Source organism: Nicrophorus vespilloides, unplaced genomic scaffold, assembly GCF_001412225.1.
Source record: "Nicrophorus vespilloides isolate i.1.1-1 unplaced genomic scaffold, Nicve_v1.0, whole genome shotgun sequence".
Classification (NCBI taxonomy): Eukaryota; Metazoa; Arthropoda; class Insecta; order Coleoptera; family Silphidae; genus Nicrophorus; species Nicrophorus vespilloides.
Window position 1 is genome coordinate 4599 of NW_017095903.1, and position 20906 is coordinate 25504.

At 41.6% G+C, this 20906-nt stretch overlaps 8 protein-coding genes across 11 annotated transcripts; 4 read left to right on the forward strand and 4 right to left on the reverse strand.

The window, feature by feature from the left end:
• Nucleotides 1-2120: 2120 nt before the first annotated feature.
• Nucleotides 2121-10512, reverse strand: LOC108568555 (probable sodium/potassium/calcium exchanger CG1090). Of its 3 annotated transcripts, none has more exons than XM_017929729.1 (10): nt 10492-10512; nt 5551-5895; nt 5350-5491; nt 5163-5273; nt 4911-5088; nt 4445-4848; nt 4207-4389; nt 4032-4134; nt 3569-3699; nt 2121-3509 (listed from the first exon to the last, which is right to left on the reverse strand). In XM_017929729.1, exons 1-10 carry the CDS (start codon nt 10495-10497, stop codon nt 3310-3312), a joined length of 1803 nt encoding a protein of 600 aa, XP_017785218.1. In that variant the 5' UTR covers nt 10498-10512; the 3' UTR covers nt 2121-3309. The 3 variants fall into 3 exon arrangements, with proteins under 3 accessions (XP_017785218.1, XP_017785226.1, XP_017785234.1); XM_017929737.1 differs by lacking the exon at nt 10492-10512 and adding an exon at nt 9673-10052; XM_017929745.1 differs by lacking the exon at nt 10492-10512 and adding an exon at nt 5979-6972.
• Nucleotides 10513-10853: 341 nt separating this feature from the next.
• LOC108568264 (caspase Dronc-like) lies at nt 10854-12492 on the forward strand. The gene is made up of 6 exons (XM_017929242.1): nt 10854-11078; nt 11140-11299; nt 11353-11642; nt 11696-11928; nt 11990-12111; nt 12161-12492. The coding sequence occupies exons 1-6, from the start codon at nt 10953-10955 to the stop codon at nt 12439-12441; spliced, it is 1212 nt and encodes a 403-aa protein (XP_017784731.1). The 5' UTR covers nt 10854-10952; the 3' UTR covers nt 12442-12492.
• Nucleotides 12493-12695: 203 nt separating this feature from the next.
• On the forward strand, nt 12696-13772 carry LOC108568535 (coenzyme Q-binding protein COQ10 homolog B, mitochondrial). Its single transcript, XM_017929709.1, has 3 exons — nt 12696-12923; nt 13000-13101; nt 13160-13772. Exons 1-3 carry the CDS (start codon nt 12907-12909, stop codon nt 13620-13622), a joined length of 582 nt encoding a protein of 193 aa, XP_017785198.1. The 5' UTR covers nt 12696-12906; the 3' UTR covers nt 13623-13772.
• A 30-nt stretch (nt 13773-13802) lies between these two features.
• LOC108568531 (signal recognition particle receptor subunit beta) lies at nt 13803-14992 on the reverse strand. The gene is made up of 3 exons (XM_017929695.1): nt 14691-14992; nt 14392-14558; nt 13803-14312 (listed from the first exon to the last, which is right to left on the reverse strand). The coding sequence occupies exons 1-3, from the start codon at nt 14737-14739 to the stop codon at nt 13821-13823; spliced, it is 708 nt and encodes a 235-aa protein (XP_017785184.1). The 5' UTR covers nt 14740-14992; the 3' UTR covers nt 13803-13820.
• Nucleotides 14993-15049: 57 nt separating this feature from the next.
• On the forward strand, nt 15050-16475 carry LOC108568518 (pyridoxine-5'-phosphate oxidase-like). 2 transcript variants are annotated; one of them, XM_017929673.1, is made up of 3 exons: nt 15050-15365; nt 15490-15646; nt 15716-16475. In XM_017929673.1, exons 1-3 carry the CDS (start codon nt 15317-15319, stop codon nt 16233-16235), a joined length of 726 nt encoding a protein of 241 aa, XP_017785162.1. In that variant the 5' UTR covers nt 15050-15316; the 3' UTR covers nt 16236-16475. The 2 variants fall into 2 exon arrangements, with proteins under 2 accessions (XP_017785162.1, XP_017785170.1); XM_017929681.1 differs by having other exon boundaries at nt 15055-15416.
• Nucleotides 16283-17560, reverse strand: LOC108568544 (histidine protein methyltransferase 1 homolog). The gene is made up of 5 exons (XM_017929720.1): nt 17418-17560; nt 17033-17278; nt 16804-16970; nt 16501-16748; nt 16283-16436 (listed from the first exon to the last, which is right to left on the reverse strand). Exons 1-5 carry the CDS (start codon nt 17491-17493, stop codon nt 16283-16285), a joined length of 891 nt encoding a protein of 296 aa, XP_017785209.1. The 5' UTR covers nt 17494-17560.
• A 798-nt stretch (nt 17561-18358) lies between these two features.
• LOC108568610 (histone RNA hairpin-binding protein) lies at nt 18359-19393 on the forward strand. Its single transcript, XM_017929807.1, has 3 exons — nt 18359-18528; nt 18587-19158; nt 19221-19393. Exons 1-3 carry the CDS (start codon nt 18475-18477, stop codon nt 19339-19341), a joined length of 747 nt encoding a protein of 248 aa, XP_017785296.1. The 5' UTR covers nt 18359-18474; the 3' UTR covers nt 19342-19393.
• LOC108568603 (palmitoyltransferase ZDHHC23) lies at nt 19389-20766 on the reverse strand. The gene is made up of 4 exons (XM_017929794.1): nt 20506-20766; nt 19924-20442; nt 19686-19862; nt 19389-19636 (listed from the first exon to the last, which is right to left on the reverse strand). Exons 1-4 carry the CDS (start codon nt 20607-20609, stop codon nt 19447-19449), a joined length of 990 nt encoding a protein of 329 aa, XP_017785283.1. The 5' UTR covers nt 20610-20766; the 3' UTR covers nt 19389-19446.
• Nucleotides 20767-20906: the final 140 nt, after the last annotated feature.

Sequence of the window (20906 nt, forward strand, 5' to 3'; positions counted from 1 at the left end):
TCAATTTTTTTTTTGCAATAAAAATGCATTGGTAACAATTAAACAAAAGAAAGTGGTGGAGGGAAAGCGTCGGTCCGCCAATTTGCAAGAGTCTAAATTTCTAATTAATTAACGCGAATTTCTCAATTACTAATTATAATGGAAAACGCACATTTTAACACAAGCTACGCAATCGATTAACGATCAAATTGGGAGAGTTTCAATGCAATGCGAATATTTTTTTTTTCGTTTCGTATCAGATTCATCACTAACCTTTAATAGCCGCTAAATCTAATGGGATTGTGTGATCTCCGTTGATGGTTTTCGCTCAACGCACCACAATTCATTAGATTTAAACCAGTTGCACAACAATTTTGAACTTTTAAACCCGGAAAGCACGTCGACTCATAGAAGACCAGACCAAGACTGAGCGTCCTTCTCCGCGCATCGACGCAGTCGCAGTTGGTGATACCAACTCATATTTAAGTTATAAAATTTTGTTAATATCAAAACTCCCTCTTGTGGATCAATTGATAAATACATTTGCGCCAATATGACAAAAAAATAATTTCCAATAAGATGACTATGAATCAATGAGCTAATGCCAATATGTGTGTTCGATCAGTATTTCCCATAGGAAATGTTAATCGATTGATCACATTGAAAGAAGTTCATCGAAAAGAATATCAAATCACTTATAAACCAATCGATTAGTTTGCACTGGAAGAAATTCTTCATATTAACTCATCCTTCGAGCAGGAACAATGCAAGCATTCCATTTGTTACTTACAACCAATCGATTAGTCTATTATAGAATATTGATAATTCCTTCGAGTCTGATTTGGCATTAATTAGCAGACACATATTAGCAGACACACTTAATGATATAGATAGTTATAAAATAACTGTCCGAACAAATTGAGTACAGCTGTAAAAAAACAAAGGAAGAAATAAAGTTTTGAATTGCTCACAATTGATTGGCATCGTCGTCCATGGTTACGGTTCGGGACCGCGGCTTTTCAATTCCCACTGGAAACTAATGAGAAAGTCCCGAAATTTCAGTAATTATCGCGCACATCTAATTGGAATCTTATTGACTAAAGAAAGGGACGCCACGATCGTAGCAACAGGCACCCGGCACGTCAATTTTTTTTTTTTTGCAATAAAAATGCATTGGTAACAATTAAACAAAAGAAAGTGGTGGTGGGAAAGCGTCGGTCCGCCATTTTGCAAGAGTCTAAATTTCTAATTAATTAACGCGAATATCTTAATTAATAATTATAATGGAAAACGCACATTTTAACACAAGCTACGCAATCGGTTAGCGAACAAATTGGGAGAGTTTCAATGCAATACGAATTTTTTTTTTGTTTCGTATCAGATTCATCACTAACCTTTAATAGCCGCTAAATCTAATGGGATTGTGTGATCTCCGATGATGCTATTCTCGAGACGCAACGCAATTCACTGGACTTAAACTAGTTGAACAACAATTTTGAACTTTTGAAACAGGAGCGCACGCTAACGCATCGATGACCAAATCGCGACTGAGCCTCCCTCTCCGCGAGCCGGTGCAGAAGTACCAGGTGATACCCCCTCTCGCGGTTCAAGTGACAAACATAATAGCGCCAAATATAATACAAATCACTCAGACACATATTCAATGAAAAATTACGTAATATTGAACTATATTAAAATATCTAAATTGAAATTATACGAAAAACGATATATTTAATGTATAAAAAAGTATGATTAATATTAGTTAGTAATTGAATGTAGGCAACCAACAGTACGCGCATCTTTCAATTTAAATACAAAAATATTACATGACCATCAATTAAAGTTAATTAAGAGCAATCATCGCTTATATTTAGATCAAATTAAACGAATTATTGTTAGTGCTTAATTGCAAATTTTATTTGGACTGTCGAAAATCGAAGTAATTAATCGAAATTCTATTAATTAAACACTCAGTAAGGCTTTATTTGTCAATTATTGTCTTTAGTTCCACTATGAATCAATTTTTTTTTGTCAATTCGCTAATCATAATTACAAGCGAAACAAAAATAACATCGATGATAACAATCATAATAATTAAAGTGCAAGTTGTCATGGCAATACATATTAAATAAATAACAAAGGATAATTTTGTAATAAAGTTGCTGGAACATTAATAATAATGATAATAATAATAATCAAGTGCGCAGGGGTGCATATACATGTGCTCAGGGATAAACAAAACAACAACAACAACAACATCGAAAATAAATGAAGAATCGTTTGAAACAAATACATCACGGTTTATAGGAAACTATAGCAACAATAACAGTAGCAACAAGCGACGACGACAACAACAATAACAACAACAAACATCAACAACATCGATCGGCGTTAACAGTAACATCAACAAGAAGTGGAGGAAAGTGATTCAAACGATTTTCTAGCATCTTTATTACAAAATAATAATTGAAAAATTGAAATAAGTTTAACAAACATAGTGTTATATTCATCATCATGATTTATATATATATATATTTTGTAAGGTATTTTCATCGTCTTCGTCAATAATTATCAATATGTATATCATATCATATATATATATTACTTTTTCTTATGTGTAAATATCGAAGATAAATGGAAACAAATCACAGACTTTTAAAGAAACGTTGTATGTTTTATATATATAGAAGTATTTAAGGTAAGAACTATGTGAAATCGGGTCCGGGGAAGAACTATACAAACTTACATTTCCTTTCTTCCTTCATTTTCTTCGTTTAAATACTTGTTTTTTTTTCTTTCTTCTTGTTTATACACTTTAAATATATATAAAACCAAACAGAAACGTTGAGACGTTTAGACATATTAAATCGTTAAAACACACCTAATCTTAAACGAAACCATCGACATCATCAACAAAACGCGAAGGATCTTTGGTTCTTGGGTAACATCTCTTCATCTTCATCTTCACTCTTAGTTTTCTTTCTTCGATGTAACATTTACAAGCAGGTATAATGATAATAATAACATTAATTAACTCCGAAGCGCACGTCTCATTCCGTATGAACCTGCGCGTTTTTTTCCTTGTTTTCATTAGAAAAATCTTCTTCGTCTCTCATTCTCTCTACAATAACAATTCTAAACAACATCTAGATATCCTCCGAAACAAAAAAAAACAAAAACCGGCGTTCGCTTTGCACAATAAACATTCAATAATCCACGCTCTCTCTCTCTCTTATCATGCAGTTCTTCTCTTAGTTTCTTTGTTTAGTTGAAATCATATTTTTTTTTAGTTTAAATAAAATAAGTCCACGGAAGTATGCATTCATCTTCTTAGTAGAGACTCTTGCATTCCGGTGGATTCAGCTGTCCGAAGACGTTCAGCTCGTACATACTCGCGAACGTGATGAATATCAGATACCAGATCATCAGGACGACGCCCAACTTTTTGTCCAACTTCCAGCCGTTCAGGTGCGTCGCGACGACCAGAAAGACGACGGTCGAGAGAAGGGATAACGTCGAATAGGTGAGACCTGCAAAAAACAACAACAACAGTTGAAACTGCATTTGGTAACCTAGGAAATAGAGATACCTTTGCTTATGACGTTCACATGGGAACCGGGTTTGATTATCGCCGTTTGGATGAACCAAGGAAGACCCAGACAGACCAGAATATCGAACACGTTCGATCCGACCGCATTCGATACGGCCATATCTCCGTACCTGAATATACAATTTATAATTTCCACAATTAATAATTTCGCAAAATATGTGAACATGTTATTAAGTGAATATCAACATCATCGCCATCACTCTACTATTTACTATCTACTTCTTCCACACGCATTGCATATTTACTCATACAGAACTCTGAATAATTCACGAGCATCGATTTTGAAGCGCGTTTGTAATGCGTTTTTAATATATCGAAGGGAAAATAAGATCCTGAATGTAATTGCATTATTTTCTTTCACTTTTCAGTAAAATTTGATCGAGTAGTAGTAGTAAAAATGAATTAGTTTATATAAGTAGTGTTAAATTGAACATGTTCTTACCCTTCTTTGATGACCGCAATACTGGATAGAGCGTCCGGAACGGAAACGCCGGCAGCCACGAAAGTCAGTCCCATCACGGTGTCGGGAATTCCCAGAGTTGTTCCTGCGATTCAAAACGAAATGATGTAGTTCATTATTAACATATTCGGTCGTTTTTTTGTGCGTTGCGACGTACCGATGATGGTGATCATCCAAACCATGAAATAAGAGTAGAAAGAGATCCAAACCATCGAGACGCAGAAGGTGAACGGATACCAGTTCTTGTACTTTTCCGTTTTGCAATCGGGGATGGTTTTCCTGCACATGTAGTGGATGGGAAAGACGACGGCCCAGCTGATCTTCTGGAAGAGCGTACCATCTGCGCAGAGGAAGATATTATCAGATGAAGAATGGTAAATATTATTAGTATTTACCGATGGGTTGTACGAGTGGATCGACGGCGTTCGGATCGGCCTCCTTGGGTCTGTAGTAACCGCTCGCCCCTGCCGGTCCCTGATGTTGACCTCCCTGCTGATGCTGGTGTTGCGCGGGATCCGCCTGCACCTGATTCAAACTTGGTCCGCTCAAAGTATCACCACCTGCTCCTCCGTATCCTTGCTCAACCTCGGCGACGCCGTTCTTGTCCGGGCTTCCGTAGCTCGACCTCTTCGTCCGATCTTCGTCCAGAGTTTTGTAACTCACCAAACCGGATTCCTCTTCGGGAGCTGCAGGTTTGAAGGGTATCGGAAGGGTTTGAGCCCACCTCTCGAGAGGCGCGTTGAAATGCAACGCAATGCAGTACACCACGTACATGATCAACATGAACAAAGATTCGCCCCTGCAAAAGGTGAAATGAAAGTTAATCAATTGAAAATTGAAATTATCATCATCATCACTGACCATGTGATCGTATCGTTGTAAATGGTGAAGAGCATTATGAGGATGGAGAGGGCGTAGAAGAAGCAATCCCTCACCAAAGGCCACCAGTTCAGGTAGCAGACGGTGCTCGTGCAGAGGGCGCACACCGAAATGACGAACATTATGTTGAAAACGGCGGAGCCGATCACGCCGGAAACGCCTGCAAGCAAAATCGATTACAAACTCATTCATTCATTCTAATTTCGACGCAGAGTGAAAAGATCTTTAATTTACCGATATCGTCGTTGGCGAAGAAGACGCCGATGATGACGGTCGCCAGTTCCGGCGCCGAACTTCCTGCCGCCATGAACGTCGCACCGGCCACATCCGGTGACAGCTTGAGCTCTGCAAAATCGAAACCATCAATCAATCAATGAAGCGATAAAACACGCAATCAATCAATCAATCAATCGAAAGTTACCTTCGCAGATTCTATCCAAAGACGCAACAAAGTATTCATCGCAGACGATCGCTAAACCAATGAAGGTGTACGCCGCGACCAGGATGTGAACAATTATGCCTCCGTGCTTTCTGCCCCACGGACCCATGATCGGTTTCGGAAACTGCAAAAAGTATAACATATCAATCTTTGATATCGGCGCATCCACCGATTTCGATTTACCTGTTCGATTGCAGGTGGTGTGCAGTTGGGTCGTTTGGGTCTCCAGGTGGGATGGCCGTGCGGTCCCATACCGGTGGGGCCGACAGTGATGACATTATTTCCTGTGGTAGATGGCGTCGGCGGTGGCGTCTTGACGCTCGACGCATTATCGCTGGACGCCTCGTTCTTGACCACCAGAGTCTCGACCGACTTTCCTGCTCCTGCTGCCGCCGCTGCTTCTGCAACCGCTTCACCACCACCACCACCACCACCACCCACGTTATCGGAAAACACGTGGATTATGGAGTATATCATGAAGAACACCGAAATCTGCAGGAATTTGTGTCGCCTTGTGCGTCTCATTTCCTAAAAAACAACAAAAAGATTTATAATTTTTTTTTTCTTCTTCAAATATTTGTTTTTGTTTTATTTTTATTATATTTATTGACCAATTTATTGACTTTGTTGCCAAGGCGACGTTATGTCATGATGACAGATTTGGGTCGAGGAAATGCGCCCGTCTACACGGAGGTCTGGAAACCGTCCAAATGTCTACATCTTACATCTATGTTCTCTCGTTTCGTTTGCTGTTTTGTATTACGTTCGATTCGATAATCCGATTCGTCTGCAAATCAGCATTCACAACCAGTTATTGTTGCTATGATACGTGCGTGCGTGCGTATGGGACGTCGTTAATCACGTTTCCATGATGACGATGAAAGCGTATTGTGTGATAATAATGTGCGCAGCTGGAATTTGGGACGCCCGCTTTGATCCGTTCCGCACAAATTCTAGCAATGCAAACGTTTATTCGGGCGCGATTGATTGATCTCCGCAACAATTACGACCGACGTTTGAGTTGTCAAACTATCTACAACCGAATTACTATAATCCTTCGATTACGTTAATAAATCGTGATCGTAGATCACTTTGAAACCCGGCGCATCCACCTATTTCAAAATAATAATAATGTCATTAGTTTTCGTTGCTAAGAAACCAAACGAAACCAAGCAAATTAATCATTTTCAAATTATATTAATAAAATACTAAGACGAAGGTTAATACAAAAATGGGGGAAACCTTAAATAAACCGATCATCGCTCGTTTCCCTACCAACGCGAGCATTCAAGGTTAGGGTTATGTATTGCGTTTCTATGGTAATTCTCTTGTACGTGTGTAATGCGAGAGAGAGAGAGAGAGATGAGTGGCTACAGATTGCTGCGGATTTCCATGGAAATGGAGCAATTGTTTTGTGAAATGGATGGAGGAAAGCCGATGTCGGACCTTTCACTTCTGCAAATGTTCAATTTTCTAAATCTCTTAACATAATGGGACAAGAAGAAGAAGATGCCGCCGTCGCTGACACATTATTATTATTCCACGCGTAGGACGCGAATCCATTAAAGTATTAGAATACGATGCGTCGCGACGCGAGAGTAAGAGAGAAGGGTTTAAACGACGACGAAGAGGTATTGATTAGAGCGCCATCTCTTCCTGCTTCCTGATTCTCTCTCTTTCTTTCTCTTTGGCAGACAGGACTCAGCGTCTCCTTCGCAGAGTATTATTATTATTACATCCTGTAACTGCTGAAGAAGTAGAAAAGAATAAAAAGAGAAGAGAAAGAGAATAAATTGGGTTTCGTGATGGGAAAGCGTAATTGGAAAACAACAGGACGTAAACTTTGCGACGTCTCAATTTGCATTCGCCACCGCCGCCGCCGGAAAACAATTGCAATTATCCCAGGCCGCCCCTATTTTTGGCCTCCATCCTACCACTCACTTCGATACGTACGTCAAATTAGCCCCACCCCCCATCCCCCAGCACTTTGTTTCAATTAAACATCTGAAGCGCGCTTCGCACACTTTATTACTTTATTCCATACACCAAACAGTTCAATCCAATTATTCCCGAGAAACCGGAACAAATACATCCCCATTACGTTTCGTTTCGTAATCACAACCGTTTATGCTTACTTACTAACTTTACCCATAGAAAAAAAAACTTAATTTATGCTATTTGCATTGTTTTGTTTCTTTTAAATATAGAAACGAAAGTCACATCTCTTCTCGACGACTGCCATGGCAACGTAAACTCGCGACAGATTCAATGTTACCGAAACAATTGAGGTCGGCTTAGTTACCGATTTACGTAATCTTCTTTCCCTTCTTCGTTTTTTTTCTTTCTTTTTATTTTCCTCCCTACCCACCCCCGGCTGCGGAATTTAGTGAAGCTTTCGGCGTAGCAAAGTCTTCGTAACGCGGACCGTGCTGAAATTATATCGATTCGCGCACCATTCCGCGAGCGTTTCGCACCTTCCTTTTTGGTCACACAGCAAAAAAAAATCGCGTAGCCCATCAACAAAACAAAAAAGAAAAAACTAAACAGAGGAACGTATCAATCATAACAATGCATAACAACCAAACAAAAAAAAAAACAAAACTGAATAAAACTGAATTCCTGAGCACGCTCTGCATGCTTTATTCGAGTGCTTTTTCCCCCGATTTCGAACAACAACAATCAGAAGTACAGCAGCAGCAGCGGCAGTTTGAATGGTCCTCGAAAGGTCGAGAGATCGGAACCTTTTGTTCGATTCAACTGATTCCCATTTCGCGCCTGTCTTCGATTCCTCGCGTTATTTTATTATCCTCATCCTCTTCCTCATTCAAACGAACCACCGATAAAATCTCATAATTGAAACCCTCGAGAAGATGCCCGCACTTGACATGCCCGCACTTGATCTCTCCTAAGATCACCATAGCAACAACAACGGTAACAGATACTGTTTCGGTGTTGCCACTCGCGACGTTAGTCGACGCACGTTTCGACAATGCAACTGTTGCACCTGAACCGCTTTGATTCTGATGAAAGAGAGCGCACTCGATTCCTCATCGGAAAAGCAAACGTTCAATCGGAGAATTAAGAGCGACGAACAATGGACGAGAGAAACGTCGAGTGATCTCTCCTTTCTTTTGCAAAATCTGCTGTAGAGGTAAACATTGTCAATGGCTTTGGAAAGAGAAGATTCAAGCAGAAAAACATATTTAAATGGAGAGGTTATCGAAAAGGATTTGCGAAATACGAAACGAAATCTATAAATAGACTGGAGATAATAATGCATCATCGGCTGTATTCGATGTGCTTATCACAGATATACACACACAAAATCATATATAATAATAATAATAATAATATTAAAGTATGAAGAGAAGCTGAAGATACGCCAACGTCGCGAAATGATAACAATGGGTTGGAAAGCGTCTCGAGCGAAGCCCTCGAGATTAGGTCGAAAACTTGCAGCAGATACCAATCAACTGACTTCGAAGTTGGTTCGATTCCAAGAGAGAATACGTTTAAGAAGAGACAAATAATATCTAAATAGAATTTTAAAGTGATTGAAACGATAATCAAGTCTACGCGTCGAATAAAACTTAATGACGTAATGGGTGCTTTTCATAATGACCAACTATGGGGGGGGCGGTGGGCGGTCGAAAGGAAGAGAAACAACTGAAGGTAGAAAACAAGTGAAAAAAAAACAATGACAGCAGTAATGAAAGCATAACGATATTTATGGACACGGACTTAGTTATGTAACGCAAAAGTTACTACTATATCGATCGGTGGGTCGCGATGAGAAGGAAGGTGGAGAAGGAAGGCCCGAGACCGAATCGTGAGGGGTACATACACACACACACACTCACACGCAAACAGAACGCAAGTTTCTTCAGTTGCGTTTTGCAATTCGAAATCGATAAATGCGAAAATCCGGACGGCGGCGTAATTATACATGAAAACAATATGCGAAACAGATGAAACAAACAAACGAACGAACGAATCGGAAACAGAAACGCATCGGTAACAAGCGAATCGCGTCGAGTAAACACAGTATCGGTTACAGCACTCAATCGATTCGCTAAATATCAACGAACAGCTGTGATATAGTACGCATATATATGGAAACTTGAGAACTTTTAAATATATCTCTCTCTCGCTTTTATATCTTTTATCTTTTCGTTATTGAAAATTAATTTATAATTTGTTGATATTACAAGTTATTCTTTGGCAACTTCATCATCGATCGGGGGAGAAGCAAAAGAACGAAACAACGCAACTTCATAAAGAAGAAGGTACAGACAATTATGTTACCTGTTCTTAGAGTGGTGCGGAGCAGCCGTGGAACGATCGAGACAGGCACTTGTTTCGCGGATCACTGGATGATTATTAACAAAAGACCACTTTGCAAGAATGTTGGTGTAATGATGATGATGGTTAAGGTTTTTTTATAATTTTAAATCTCTGTTTGAAATGCGGTGGTCTCGTCGGTCTGGATGGTCGGATGGATGGATGGAGAGTGGCCTGCAAAAAAGGGGGAGCCGAAGACGCAGACTCCGCACGCTCTCCGCTACAGTCCGCACATACACACACACGCACACGTCTCTGTCGCCGTGTTTGCGCGGGCGGCGCCGAAAGAGATACATACAATGATCGGGCGTCGCGACGCCTCGCTCGCCGCCCTTTCGAAACCATCCCCCCGACGTATCCACACATTTAATTCACTCCTCCGAATGAGGAGGGCGTCAATCGTAAATCTCAATTACGGTAATCAAAGATGGCCATTTATCAAAACAAAACAAGAAAACAATACCCCTAATTACCATTAGCAACAAACAATGAAACGTCAAAACTGACGTTCGAATTAAAGGATTTTTTTCAATTAGTATTAAATTCCCACTTAGGGCAAAAAATAAACAACGAATTAATTGTTTTTCGGAAACAAAACTCATCGTTGCGGGCTCGCGTTCAAATCACGATCAAACGATCGATCGACGTGATGATTCTCCGGCCGGCCGGGAAACGCACAATTTCAATTCCATTTCGTAATTAAAACGAAACAATTATTTGTTTGTCTCAACTTAGTAGTAATAATGATAGGCGCGCTACGCATTATTCGGTAGGTAAACTTACCGGCATCTAACATTTCTTCTCGCTTCTTCAGTTTTCCTCGATCAGATTACTAAAACCAACAACACCGACACTGACAATGACACCGAAATTGTCACACTCTCGATTATTAATTTGACATTTCCCAATTGTGACAATTACATGGAAATGATTAAAGTATAAATGAGCTTTGCAGCATCAAATACAGTTCATTTCAATTTGGATCTCTCTCTCTCTTTCCATTGATCTATGGAGACTTTTTAATTAGTTTTTGAATATATTTCAAATTTAAATGCACGGATTGGCCAATCGGATCGGTCCATTCCAATGTCACTGACTTCACGCGCAACACAATGGAAGTTGTTAGTTCGTGGCGATCCCGTCAAAAAGGTAAACATGTTTTGACAGGTACCATTGTTGTTGTTGTAGTAGTCTAGTAGTGTGCTTTGATTGGATATTTTGTTCAGTTCTACTGGCTGGCGAAGATGAAGGAGGAATACGTGAACAGGATCAGGGAGAATTACCTGGAGCTGGTGCAACTGAACGTGACCGATTCGTTTCTCAACGAGTTCCAGGGGATCCTCAGCTCGGACAAGATTGAACAGGTGAAGGTGAGTCATTCATTTTTGATATGGTAACAGTAATAATAATATTAATTGATTGATTGATTAGAACGTGCCAGAGAGGACAAACAAGGCAAGACACTTTTGGATAGAGCTGCTCAAATCCCCGAACAATGCCTATCCCATTCTCATCACTGCCCTCAACAAGGCAGGACAGACCAACTTCATGTCGTTGCTTGACCCAAAGAATTCAATCTTGGAAGATACTGGTATGTATATATGTATATGATGTGGGAATCCAATAAGTAATGTTGCGTTTTAGTTCCGCAGGTGCACAACTCGCCGAATTACATTATCTCGCATAGGGCGAAACCGTTGGAGGTTGTCGTTAAAATGTCGAAGGACTTTAAGCACGTCGTCCAGCAGAACGAGCACATCTCAGTCTATAATACAAAATCGCGGAACAGGGGTCTCGTGAAGATCATCAACATCTTGAATTTCAATCATAACATGTGTCGAACCGGTTCGCAGTTCGACGTCAGCTCACTGAACAGTCTCTTCAAGCAGATGGGTCTGGTGGTGGAGACGAACGATAGGGATCTCACAGCTCAAGTGAGTGAGAATCAATCAATCTTAATTTCATCTACTACTGTGTTTCTTCGCAGGAAATCAACGAGGAAGTTGAAAAATTCGTGACGAATCCGTATCTGCAGTTATCTGATATTGCGATAATGGTGATAATGACTCACGGGAGCAGGGATCACAGCAAGGGCAAGGAATATTTGGAGGGACACGACGGAGCTTTAATTTATAAGGAGGACGTCGAAAAGGCCTTCTCCAACGATCGATGTCCCTTCATGCAGAACAAACCGAAAATTCTTATCTTCCAGACGTGCAGGTTAGCAATTACTAATACAATTGTTGTTTCTACATTATCACTTTCTTTTTTATTTGCAAAGAGGTAAAAACTTGGATTACGGAGTGTCCAGGGTGCAATCGGACACGGCTCTAAGTCCGAGCGCGCCTCTCCCGAAAATCTCCACCCTGAGCGATCTCCTGGTCATCAATTCAACACTATTGAGTAAGTGCATATTTGCATCTTGAAGAATGAACGTTTAACCTTTCTTTAGATTACGAATCGCACAGGGATATCTACGTGGGCACTTGGTACATTCAGCTGATGTGCGAGGTGTTCATGGAGCACAGCCACAACACGCACGTCGAGGACATGTGCAAGATAACGCAGAAGCGACTCCAGGAGCAACGATCCGGGAACCACAGCATGCAGACATCGGAGATTCGCAACATCGCTTTCAACCTCTGCTACCTCAATCCCGGTATATACCTGAACGATGACGGTATCATCAAACACTTTAATAACAAGGAACGCGCTCACTTCTCCACAGATTAGGAACTAACAATCAACAACTATTACTATTATCAATTACTTTTTATACTTTTGCATATTCTCATATTATTATTATTATTATTAACAAATATATATATTTATACTTTTAATCAGACTAAACTTTATAATTACAACCCAACCTTTCTCTATTTGAATTCAAATTGGCCAACACAACTTAAGTACTTTGTGGTCGATGATGGAGGAAGCCAGCCACCAGTCTAACATTAATGTGCTTGTTATCATTCGCAATGTATTGTTGTTTGGGCTGCCGATGTTTACGTAACATAATAATCTGGTTGTAATCATAACCTGGAAAATGCGTGTGGCTGTCAAAGTTCGAGTTCAAAAGATCGGAGGACGATGGTGGCCTTCGGCCTTGCAAAATTTAAAGTTTAATATCTTTTAGCGCGCATCACATCCCAATTAAGCTCAATGATGATGATGATCATGTGAAATAGACAGAAGAGAATGTTGCTTCCACATAGGTGAGCATACCCGAGAGAGAGACTGTGTGGTGACACTATAGTGTTTCTTCTCTAATACTTGTTGAATGTATTTCAGATTTCATCGGCTCACACTCACATATGACTTTAGCAAACAAATCAGGTTCCTGTTCAGTGCCGTCAACAAGAAGAAAGAGTATCATGGTCGCAAACTTGTTGGGTACGGATGAAATGGAAATGTAGTGGACAGCACAGGATAATTGCAATTTGTTTTGCAGGTACTCCATGGATCAGATGTACAGCGTGGTGGCCGACGTGAAGAACTACAAACACTTTGTGCCGTTCTGCAAAAAGTCGCACATACTCGTCACGAAAGACGCCTACATGAAGGCGGAGCTCGAGATCGGATTCCCACCGATCGTCGAGAGTTACACGTCCCACGTGACGCTGATGGAACCGTACCTGGTGAACGCGCGATGCGTTGACGGCACCCTCTTCGAGTTCCTCGAAACGAACTGGAAGTTCAGTCCCGGTTTGAAGAGCAACGCTCAATCGTGCATCATCGATTTCTCCATACGCTTCGAGTTCAAGTCGCTGTTCCATTCGCACGTTGCCCTCATGTTCTTCGAGAAGCTCGTCAATCAGATGGAGTGGGCGTTCATCACGGAGGCGAAACGTCGATACGGCACCGAATCCCTGCCCAGCCATCAGCTGACCACGCCCAAGTCCCGCCCCAGCTAACAGTTCGATCTACACACACACACACACCTACTTTCAATAAAAGACAACGTGTGCGTCCGGTACGAACCAATTTCAGAACGTAAAACATATTTATTATTATTATTATAAAGTGGATGAAACCAGTAAGAGTGAAAAATAAAATGGAAAATAGAAAAATAAATTAAATTGGAGGAGAATTCGGATTAGGTTCGGATTTATTTATGAGATCTTGGCGAGCCAACTCTGAAGCTCGTCGATGCTGCAGCGGTCGGCGTCGCCGCTGTTAGTGGCGTGCGACTCGGCGAAATCCACCTTGAATTTACCCATCGAGTCGAAGGTGAACGGCTCGTCGAGATCTCCACCGCCCAAAAGAATAGAATTCGCGTGATTCGGATCGACGGACTGCAGCTGCTTCGATTTCGTAACCCTCAGAGTGTTCATCTCCTTCTCGAGCATCGCCTTGACGGCGCTCGCGCTCTTCACCAACGGCTGATCTTGCTTGTTGCACAGCACTAGAACTGCGGGCCTGTTGGCGACGACCACCGGATCGACGAGAATGTTGTAGAGAAACTCTGCGGCGTCTCTCACGTCCTTTTGAATCGTCTGCGAGTCGATCACGTAAACGATTCCCCTGGACTGAGACTTGTAATCCTCGAAGAATTTGCCTCGGATGCGCTCGTGCCCGGGTATATCGATGACCCTCACGTAACTCTAAATTAAACAACAACAACAGCAACATTCAATTAGTTGTTATTAATTAAAGCTACAATAATAATAATACAATTCTTACCCCGTTCACCACGTAATCACCAATATTCTCCTTGATCGAAGTCTGCGTGTTTACGAACTTTCTGTGGATGAGTCTCGCGTACAGCAGAGTTTTGCCGGTGTCGCACAGTCCGGTCAACAATATACCGCGTCTCGCATTCTTCGCTCTCCTGTAGATGGCTATGAAAACTGCAGGGGAAAAAAAACAACAACAGGTGTAAACGCATATGTTTTTTTCTTTAATTATTTAGAGCAGATAACCTAGAAACTTTTGCAAAGTATCATCTCTGCAGAGAAACGACGAGGATCATTCGAACTTACCCAAGGAGAGGAGAACGACGAGGATGGCTATGATCACCTGCGAAAACATTGCTTCGATGCGACGAAACAGAGCACCAAATTGGAATGACGTGGAGCTGGAGGTGTACACTGGACTGACGGATTTCAACTGAAGAAATCGATGGGAAAGGTCAGTTCATTCAACGTGTGTTCGTTTCTTTTTTCAATCCGCGCGCACAAATTCAATTTGCAAATGCGAAAAAAAAAGGGCAAAAAATCGCACGCAGAGTCTGCAATTAGTGCGCAATCAGTGGAAACGACGCAAATTAAAACCGAATTTTAAAATCGATAATAACAAGTTAAATGGGTTGTATAATTCTCATCTCATCAGCTGATCAAAATAGAGGTGGCGCCACAACAAACAATCCTTATGTAATTTCTCTTTTCCCTTGCATGCAAACGTGTCAATTCGGATTTGTCCTTTTTTGCCTCTTTTGCTGTTATGGTGCAATTATGTAATTGGTGGTATCGTATCATAACAGTTTCATGTTCGTTCGTAATAGACGCAGTTTACCTTTGACCGGCCAGCTGTTCTTCAAGTCCACTTACGATCCCCCACTAATTGCGTAAGCAATCAACATTATCATTATCCCAGAGAACAAAGGACGATGGCACTGCGAGACGCATTAAGGCGACAGTTCTGCTCCGGCTTGCAAGGTTAATATCAGCAATACTATAAGCACGTATGAACGATGAGCGATCTATCAGGTATTATTCGAAGGTGCGTTTACGATGTTAATAATGTAATTTGTGTGTGTTTCCTCTCGTTCGTTTAACGTAGCTATGCGAACGCCGTACCACGGCAAGGGCAAGGTTCTGCTCGAGGAGCATCTACCATCCGGGGACGCGATGCAAGTTTTCAAACATTGGTTCGAAGAGGTCAAAGGCAATCCGTCAGTGATCGAACCGAACGCGATGTGCCTGGCAACTGTTAACAAGTATGAGAGCGAGAGCAAATTCTGTTCTGCGCAAGCAAACATTCAACATTCTCTTCCGTGATTTTGCAGGGAAGGCTTCCCGTCGTGCAGGATGGTCCTGTGCAAAGGCTACAGTCCGGACGGTTTCAAGTTCTTCACGCACTACACGAGCAGGAAGGGACAGGATCTGGAGGCGAACGATAACGCTGCGGCGACTTTCTATTGGGCGGCGATCTCGAGGTCCGTGAGGATCGAGGGGAAGGTCGAGAAGTTGCCTATGCGGGAAGCGGAAGAGTACTTCAGGCAGAGACCGCACAGCAGCCAAATCGGTGCGTTGCTCAGCGACCAGAGCAAACCGGTGGCCGGACGGGAAGCGCTCGTGCGGATCGAGAAGGAACTGTCGGGCAAGTACGGAACGGTCGTGCCGAAACCGGAAAAGTGGGGCGGATACGTGCTGAAACCGACGACGATCGAGTTCTGGCAGGGTCAGACGGATAGGATTCACGATCGCATCCAATTCATCAAATCGTCGTCGCAGCAGCAGCAACCGGATAACAAGATACTGTTTCAAGGAGAGAACGGATGGATGTATCAGCGATTGGCGCCCTAAACCATCCATCTCGTCCGTCCCCGTACATATTAGTTATTTTTAGTCAATTAGTTCAAAGAGATCTTTAATATTTCTCGCTGGACACCGTTCGGGCACTTCCAACACGTCTCGTACTTGAAACAACCGGCCTTATCCATGGCCTTCTCGAACTGCCTGGTGCCACCGCCTACGCCGAAATAGTACGTCTTCGCCGCCAAATATCTACAACAAATAAATAAACATAAATTAGAGAAAAACAAACGAAGCGAAATTAATTCACACTTACAGCACGCCCGTCTTCCTCTTCAGCATCCGCTCAAACACCGAGAGCAGTTTATCGTAATTCTGGCAATTGTAAATAGTTTCCGAGCTGAATATGTAATCGAATTTCTCCTCCTCCGCATCCACTTTAAGCAGATTCGCGAACGATCCCCAATCGCCGCAATAAAAATCGCACCTCTCCTGCGCTTCCTCTTTGCTTCCAGCATTCAACAGCACATTCGGTATCGTTATATACTTGATCACTTCAGGGTTCTAAAAGGAAAAACTGTTAATCAATCATAACTTCGCAATACTTCCATTCACTTACGTAATCCTGCAAGCACACGTTGCTGGCCCCATTCAATAACGAATATATACCGATGATGCCGGCGCCGCAGCCCAAATCCAAAACTTTCCTATCTTTGAACTCCAATTTCTCACCGTCGTAGATATAATCGAGCACGTCGTAAGTGCACTCCCAAATCTTCAATCCACCTTTTCAACATATTCACTTAAATAATAATAATTTCCATATATTAACAATTAAATTCAATCACCTTCGTATACAGCTGTAATCAAATCGGAATTATTCTGCTCTGCTTTGAAGATGGAATCCTCCTCATTCTGCTTCTTCCGCACAAGCTCTGAAACGATCACTGTGGATACGTAGCGAATGGTGCAACAGTCTTCCAATTCTAAACTGTTGATCGATGTGCAGTTCTCCTTCAGCAACTCGGGATCCACTACGTTATTCCCAATGCTGATCTTCTCACTTGGCAGCCACTTTTGTCCCTTGCATGCATCTAAGGGTATAAAAACAATTGTTTAAAGAAAATCCAAGCGGTCGTTGAAATGGTGACAAACGAAAGGCGAAATTTGAAACATGTTATGGAGGTTAACAACTAGCATGTATTTAATTTTTTTTGGAATACTCTCGCTCACCATCTTCAGCTGATTCCTTGCATTCTTCGGCGACTTTGCATTCACTTGCATCGGCGGAAAACCCAAATTTAAACATGATTTCACGTTAATAACAGTTATGAAAACAAACTTTCAAAATAGACAAAAAAACAAACTCTCTTCTTCAATACGACTGAATACGACAACTTACCGATTGGTGGCGCCTCTATACTTTCATTCATCCCCTTATCTTTCCTCAACGAAATAAAAAAAGGTTTTAGTTTAAACAACGATTGTAAAATAATCTGGATGTAACTGATTTAACGGAAAATAATAACATTTAGGCGTATCTATGGCAGCACGATCTTCATTTAAAATGTGCAAATATGGTTGCATATTTTACATTATTTTTCAAATACGATAGTTTAATCATTGATTCCGAACGTACCGAAGCAGCTACATACATGTATTGATGCTCATTTCAATATTTATATTCTCAAAATCATTATCCATTTCTCAGTTTCTTTTGGCAGAAAAACGTATTCATATTTTCAAACAGATCATCGCATCATCTGTACGCGATACACCAAAGCTTTTAGTTCAAAGCTTGTTCAAAAGTTACATCTTTTAAAACTGAATTATTTACATAAAGAATATTGCTTATTACAATCTAATATTCATACACATCACATTTAGTTAAGTTCCTCAATACATTTCCAATTGGTTAATACGATTATTGCTTTAGAATTGTTAACGTTCGTCTGGTAGCCTGCAGATAATTAGGTTAGCTTCACATTTTTGTTGATGCTCGCGGCGGACGCGGTTTCCCTCCAATTTGAAAGAAATAACAATAACATCGCGCAACGCGATTTCGATTCGTACAAATCGTCTGCTTTTACTTTCCGTACGCCTTTATTCAATTTTCGCACACTTTGTTTTTGTCGTTGTTATTTGTTTCTTGCTGTTTTCTTTTGTTTGTCTGCTTTTTTTTTTGTTTGTTTGTTTGTGGTTTGGTTGGGTGTGTGTTTGTTTGTTTGTTTTGTTTTCGCGCGTTTGGAGGAAGGGTGGAAGGAGCAGAGCAGAAGAAGTGTCGTCGACGATGAGTCTGCAGTCGATGTCAATGAACACTTCGCTGAAGAACGCGATGATTTTCGTGAGTGTGCCGAAATACTAACCTTCAAATAATTAGACCGTTTCTTTGGTTCACGCAGGCCGCGGTCGAGGAAGACAGCACCGAACTGGATGACGCCTCTTTGAAAGCAACGTCCGTCGCATCGTCTGCATCATCGACAACAACATTCAACAATTCCAATCGGAACGAGAGTCGCGGAAAGATAGTGCAGAGGGCCTCGAACAGGTCGAGCAGAACCACCTCGGTGCCGTACCAGAGAACTCAGAAGTGCTGCAGCAGCAACAACAACAACAATAAGAGAAGGAACAACACGGGACAGGAAGAGGAGATGCGTGGACGAAGCGTTTCCAGCAGGTCAACAACGACGACGACGGATAATGGCGATGCAGTGGTCAGCAGTACCAGCAGCAATCAGTGGAGAACGGATCCGGTGGAGCCCGTTGAGACGGGGGGATCGCAGCAGGAGTCCGAGTGTTGCAGCAGCAGCGAGGGTTCCAGTTCGAGGAAGAGCAGCTGCAGCAGATACTCGGGTCCAGCTGATAACAGACCGAAACGTGAGAAGGACCCGGAGATATTGAGCAGACGCCAGAAGCAAATTGATTACGGCAAGAATACCATCGGTTACGACAATTACATACGCACAGTTCCAAGGTAAATTGTTAAACACAATTACAACCACCAGCAGCTATATGTTATTGTGTTTCTTTTTGTAGGCACGAAAGGAAATTCGATGATCCCAGAACACCAGACAAGACCAGAGTGTATTCGAGGAGAGCATTCGATGGACTGATCAAGGAGTGGAGGCTGAAATTGCACAAATACGATAACGCTTAACTCATTAGTTAACTATTTCATATATATATTATAGTGTTTTTTTTTTCTTCTTTTTTTTTTTAATTATTATTATAAATGAATTTCAATTAAATTCTTAAAAGTGTTTCATGTTCTGTTGGTCTGTTCGTAATGCTGCTGCTGTTGAAACAAAGTGTGCTTGTTGAAAATCACACGCAGCATCTTATTGGGCAACCTGAACTGCCGCCTGCATTGGAACAGTGTGCAGATCAGCTGCCACATAATGAATGCCGCTAGAAGCAGGCTGTATATTGCAGTCACAAATGAAAGACTCATCCTGAAATTATTAATTTAAATATATGCATCATTATAATATATATACTCACTCTATCTGCTGGTAAACATCGCTGCAGTCGTCCGGTAGCAGCACGAAAACAAACTTGAAGGGATGGCAGACTGAAGTCAATGTTAACATTGAACTGTAGATGAGAGCGACGAACGTGCAGATCAGGCAACCGATGTAATGGATTTTGTTGCAGTTTGGAATTATGCAGCTATCAATCCTGTTGTTGTTGTTGATTATTATTAATAAATCAGTTAATTATAAGTAAAATGATACATTACCAATAATGATGTTGAGTTCCATCGGGCCGATATATTTGGCAGACGTTGCAGAAGCCGCTCCTCTCCGCGGACGATCCACGAGTGGAGAATATCGGTTCCTTCATTCTGATCACGATCAGTTTCGTTCTGTACGCCAGGTATATGGCAGCAAACATCACGACGGACAATCCAATGTTCTCCTCCAGCAGTATCATGAGGAACGAAACGACGATTACTTCATACACCACATAGAGGATGACTAGAGAGGAGATGGACCACATCAGGAAAATCCGCGGCATCGATTCCAACCAATACTTGTACAAGCCGAGCAGACAGAGCACCAGCAATGAGAACGACAGCAGAGTCAGTTCGAGATTGAGTGTGGCCATCAGCAGGAACGAAGGCAGAAGAACTATGGGCAGAGCGACGCTTGGATTGAGGAGGCGCGCGCCCCCGAGCCAGGGCACCCTCATCCTGTCCCTTGCAGTTATAATCAACTGCTTCTTGTTCGTCTCAGCGATTCCAGTACCAGAGACTAATCTGCCAAATTTATTAAAACACTGATAATCAATTAGTTGCGAATATTGCGCGCTACGCACTCACCCTTCAAAACCTTCATCCAAATCCTGACAGTTGCAGCAGCAGGCCAACAGGTGATTTCTCTGTCCATCCGAGTCGATATATTCGCAGCAGCAAAGATCACTCATGCTCCTGTGGTCGTCCTTTTAGGGAATAGAAACATCGCACGTCTTCACCAAATATTGATATCGTTTGACAGGGTTCTGTACTGCAATTACAAAAAAAGAAACTGGGATTAATCGATCGTGATCATCCGCTGCTGCTGCTGCTGAACACACATTCATAAAACACATATGTAAACAAACCTGAAGGCAGTTGCAATATCTCGACATCTCTCACTTGCTTCAATTGCAATGCAACATAGTCGTTTCATGGGATAAATAACAATGTTTTAACAACAATTACCGCACTAAATGATCACCTAA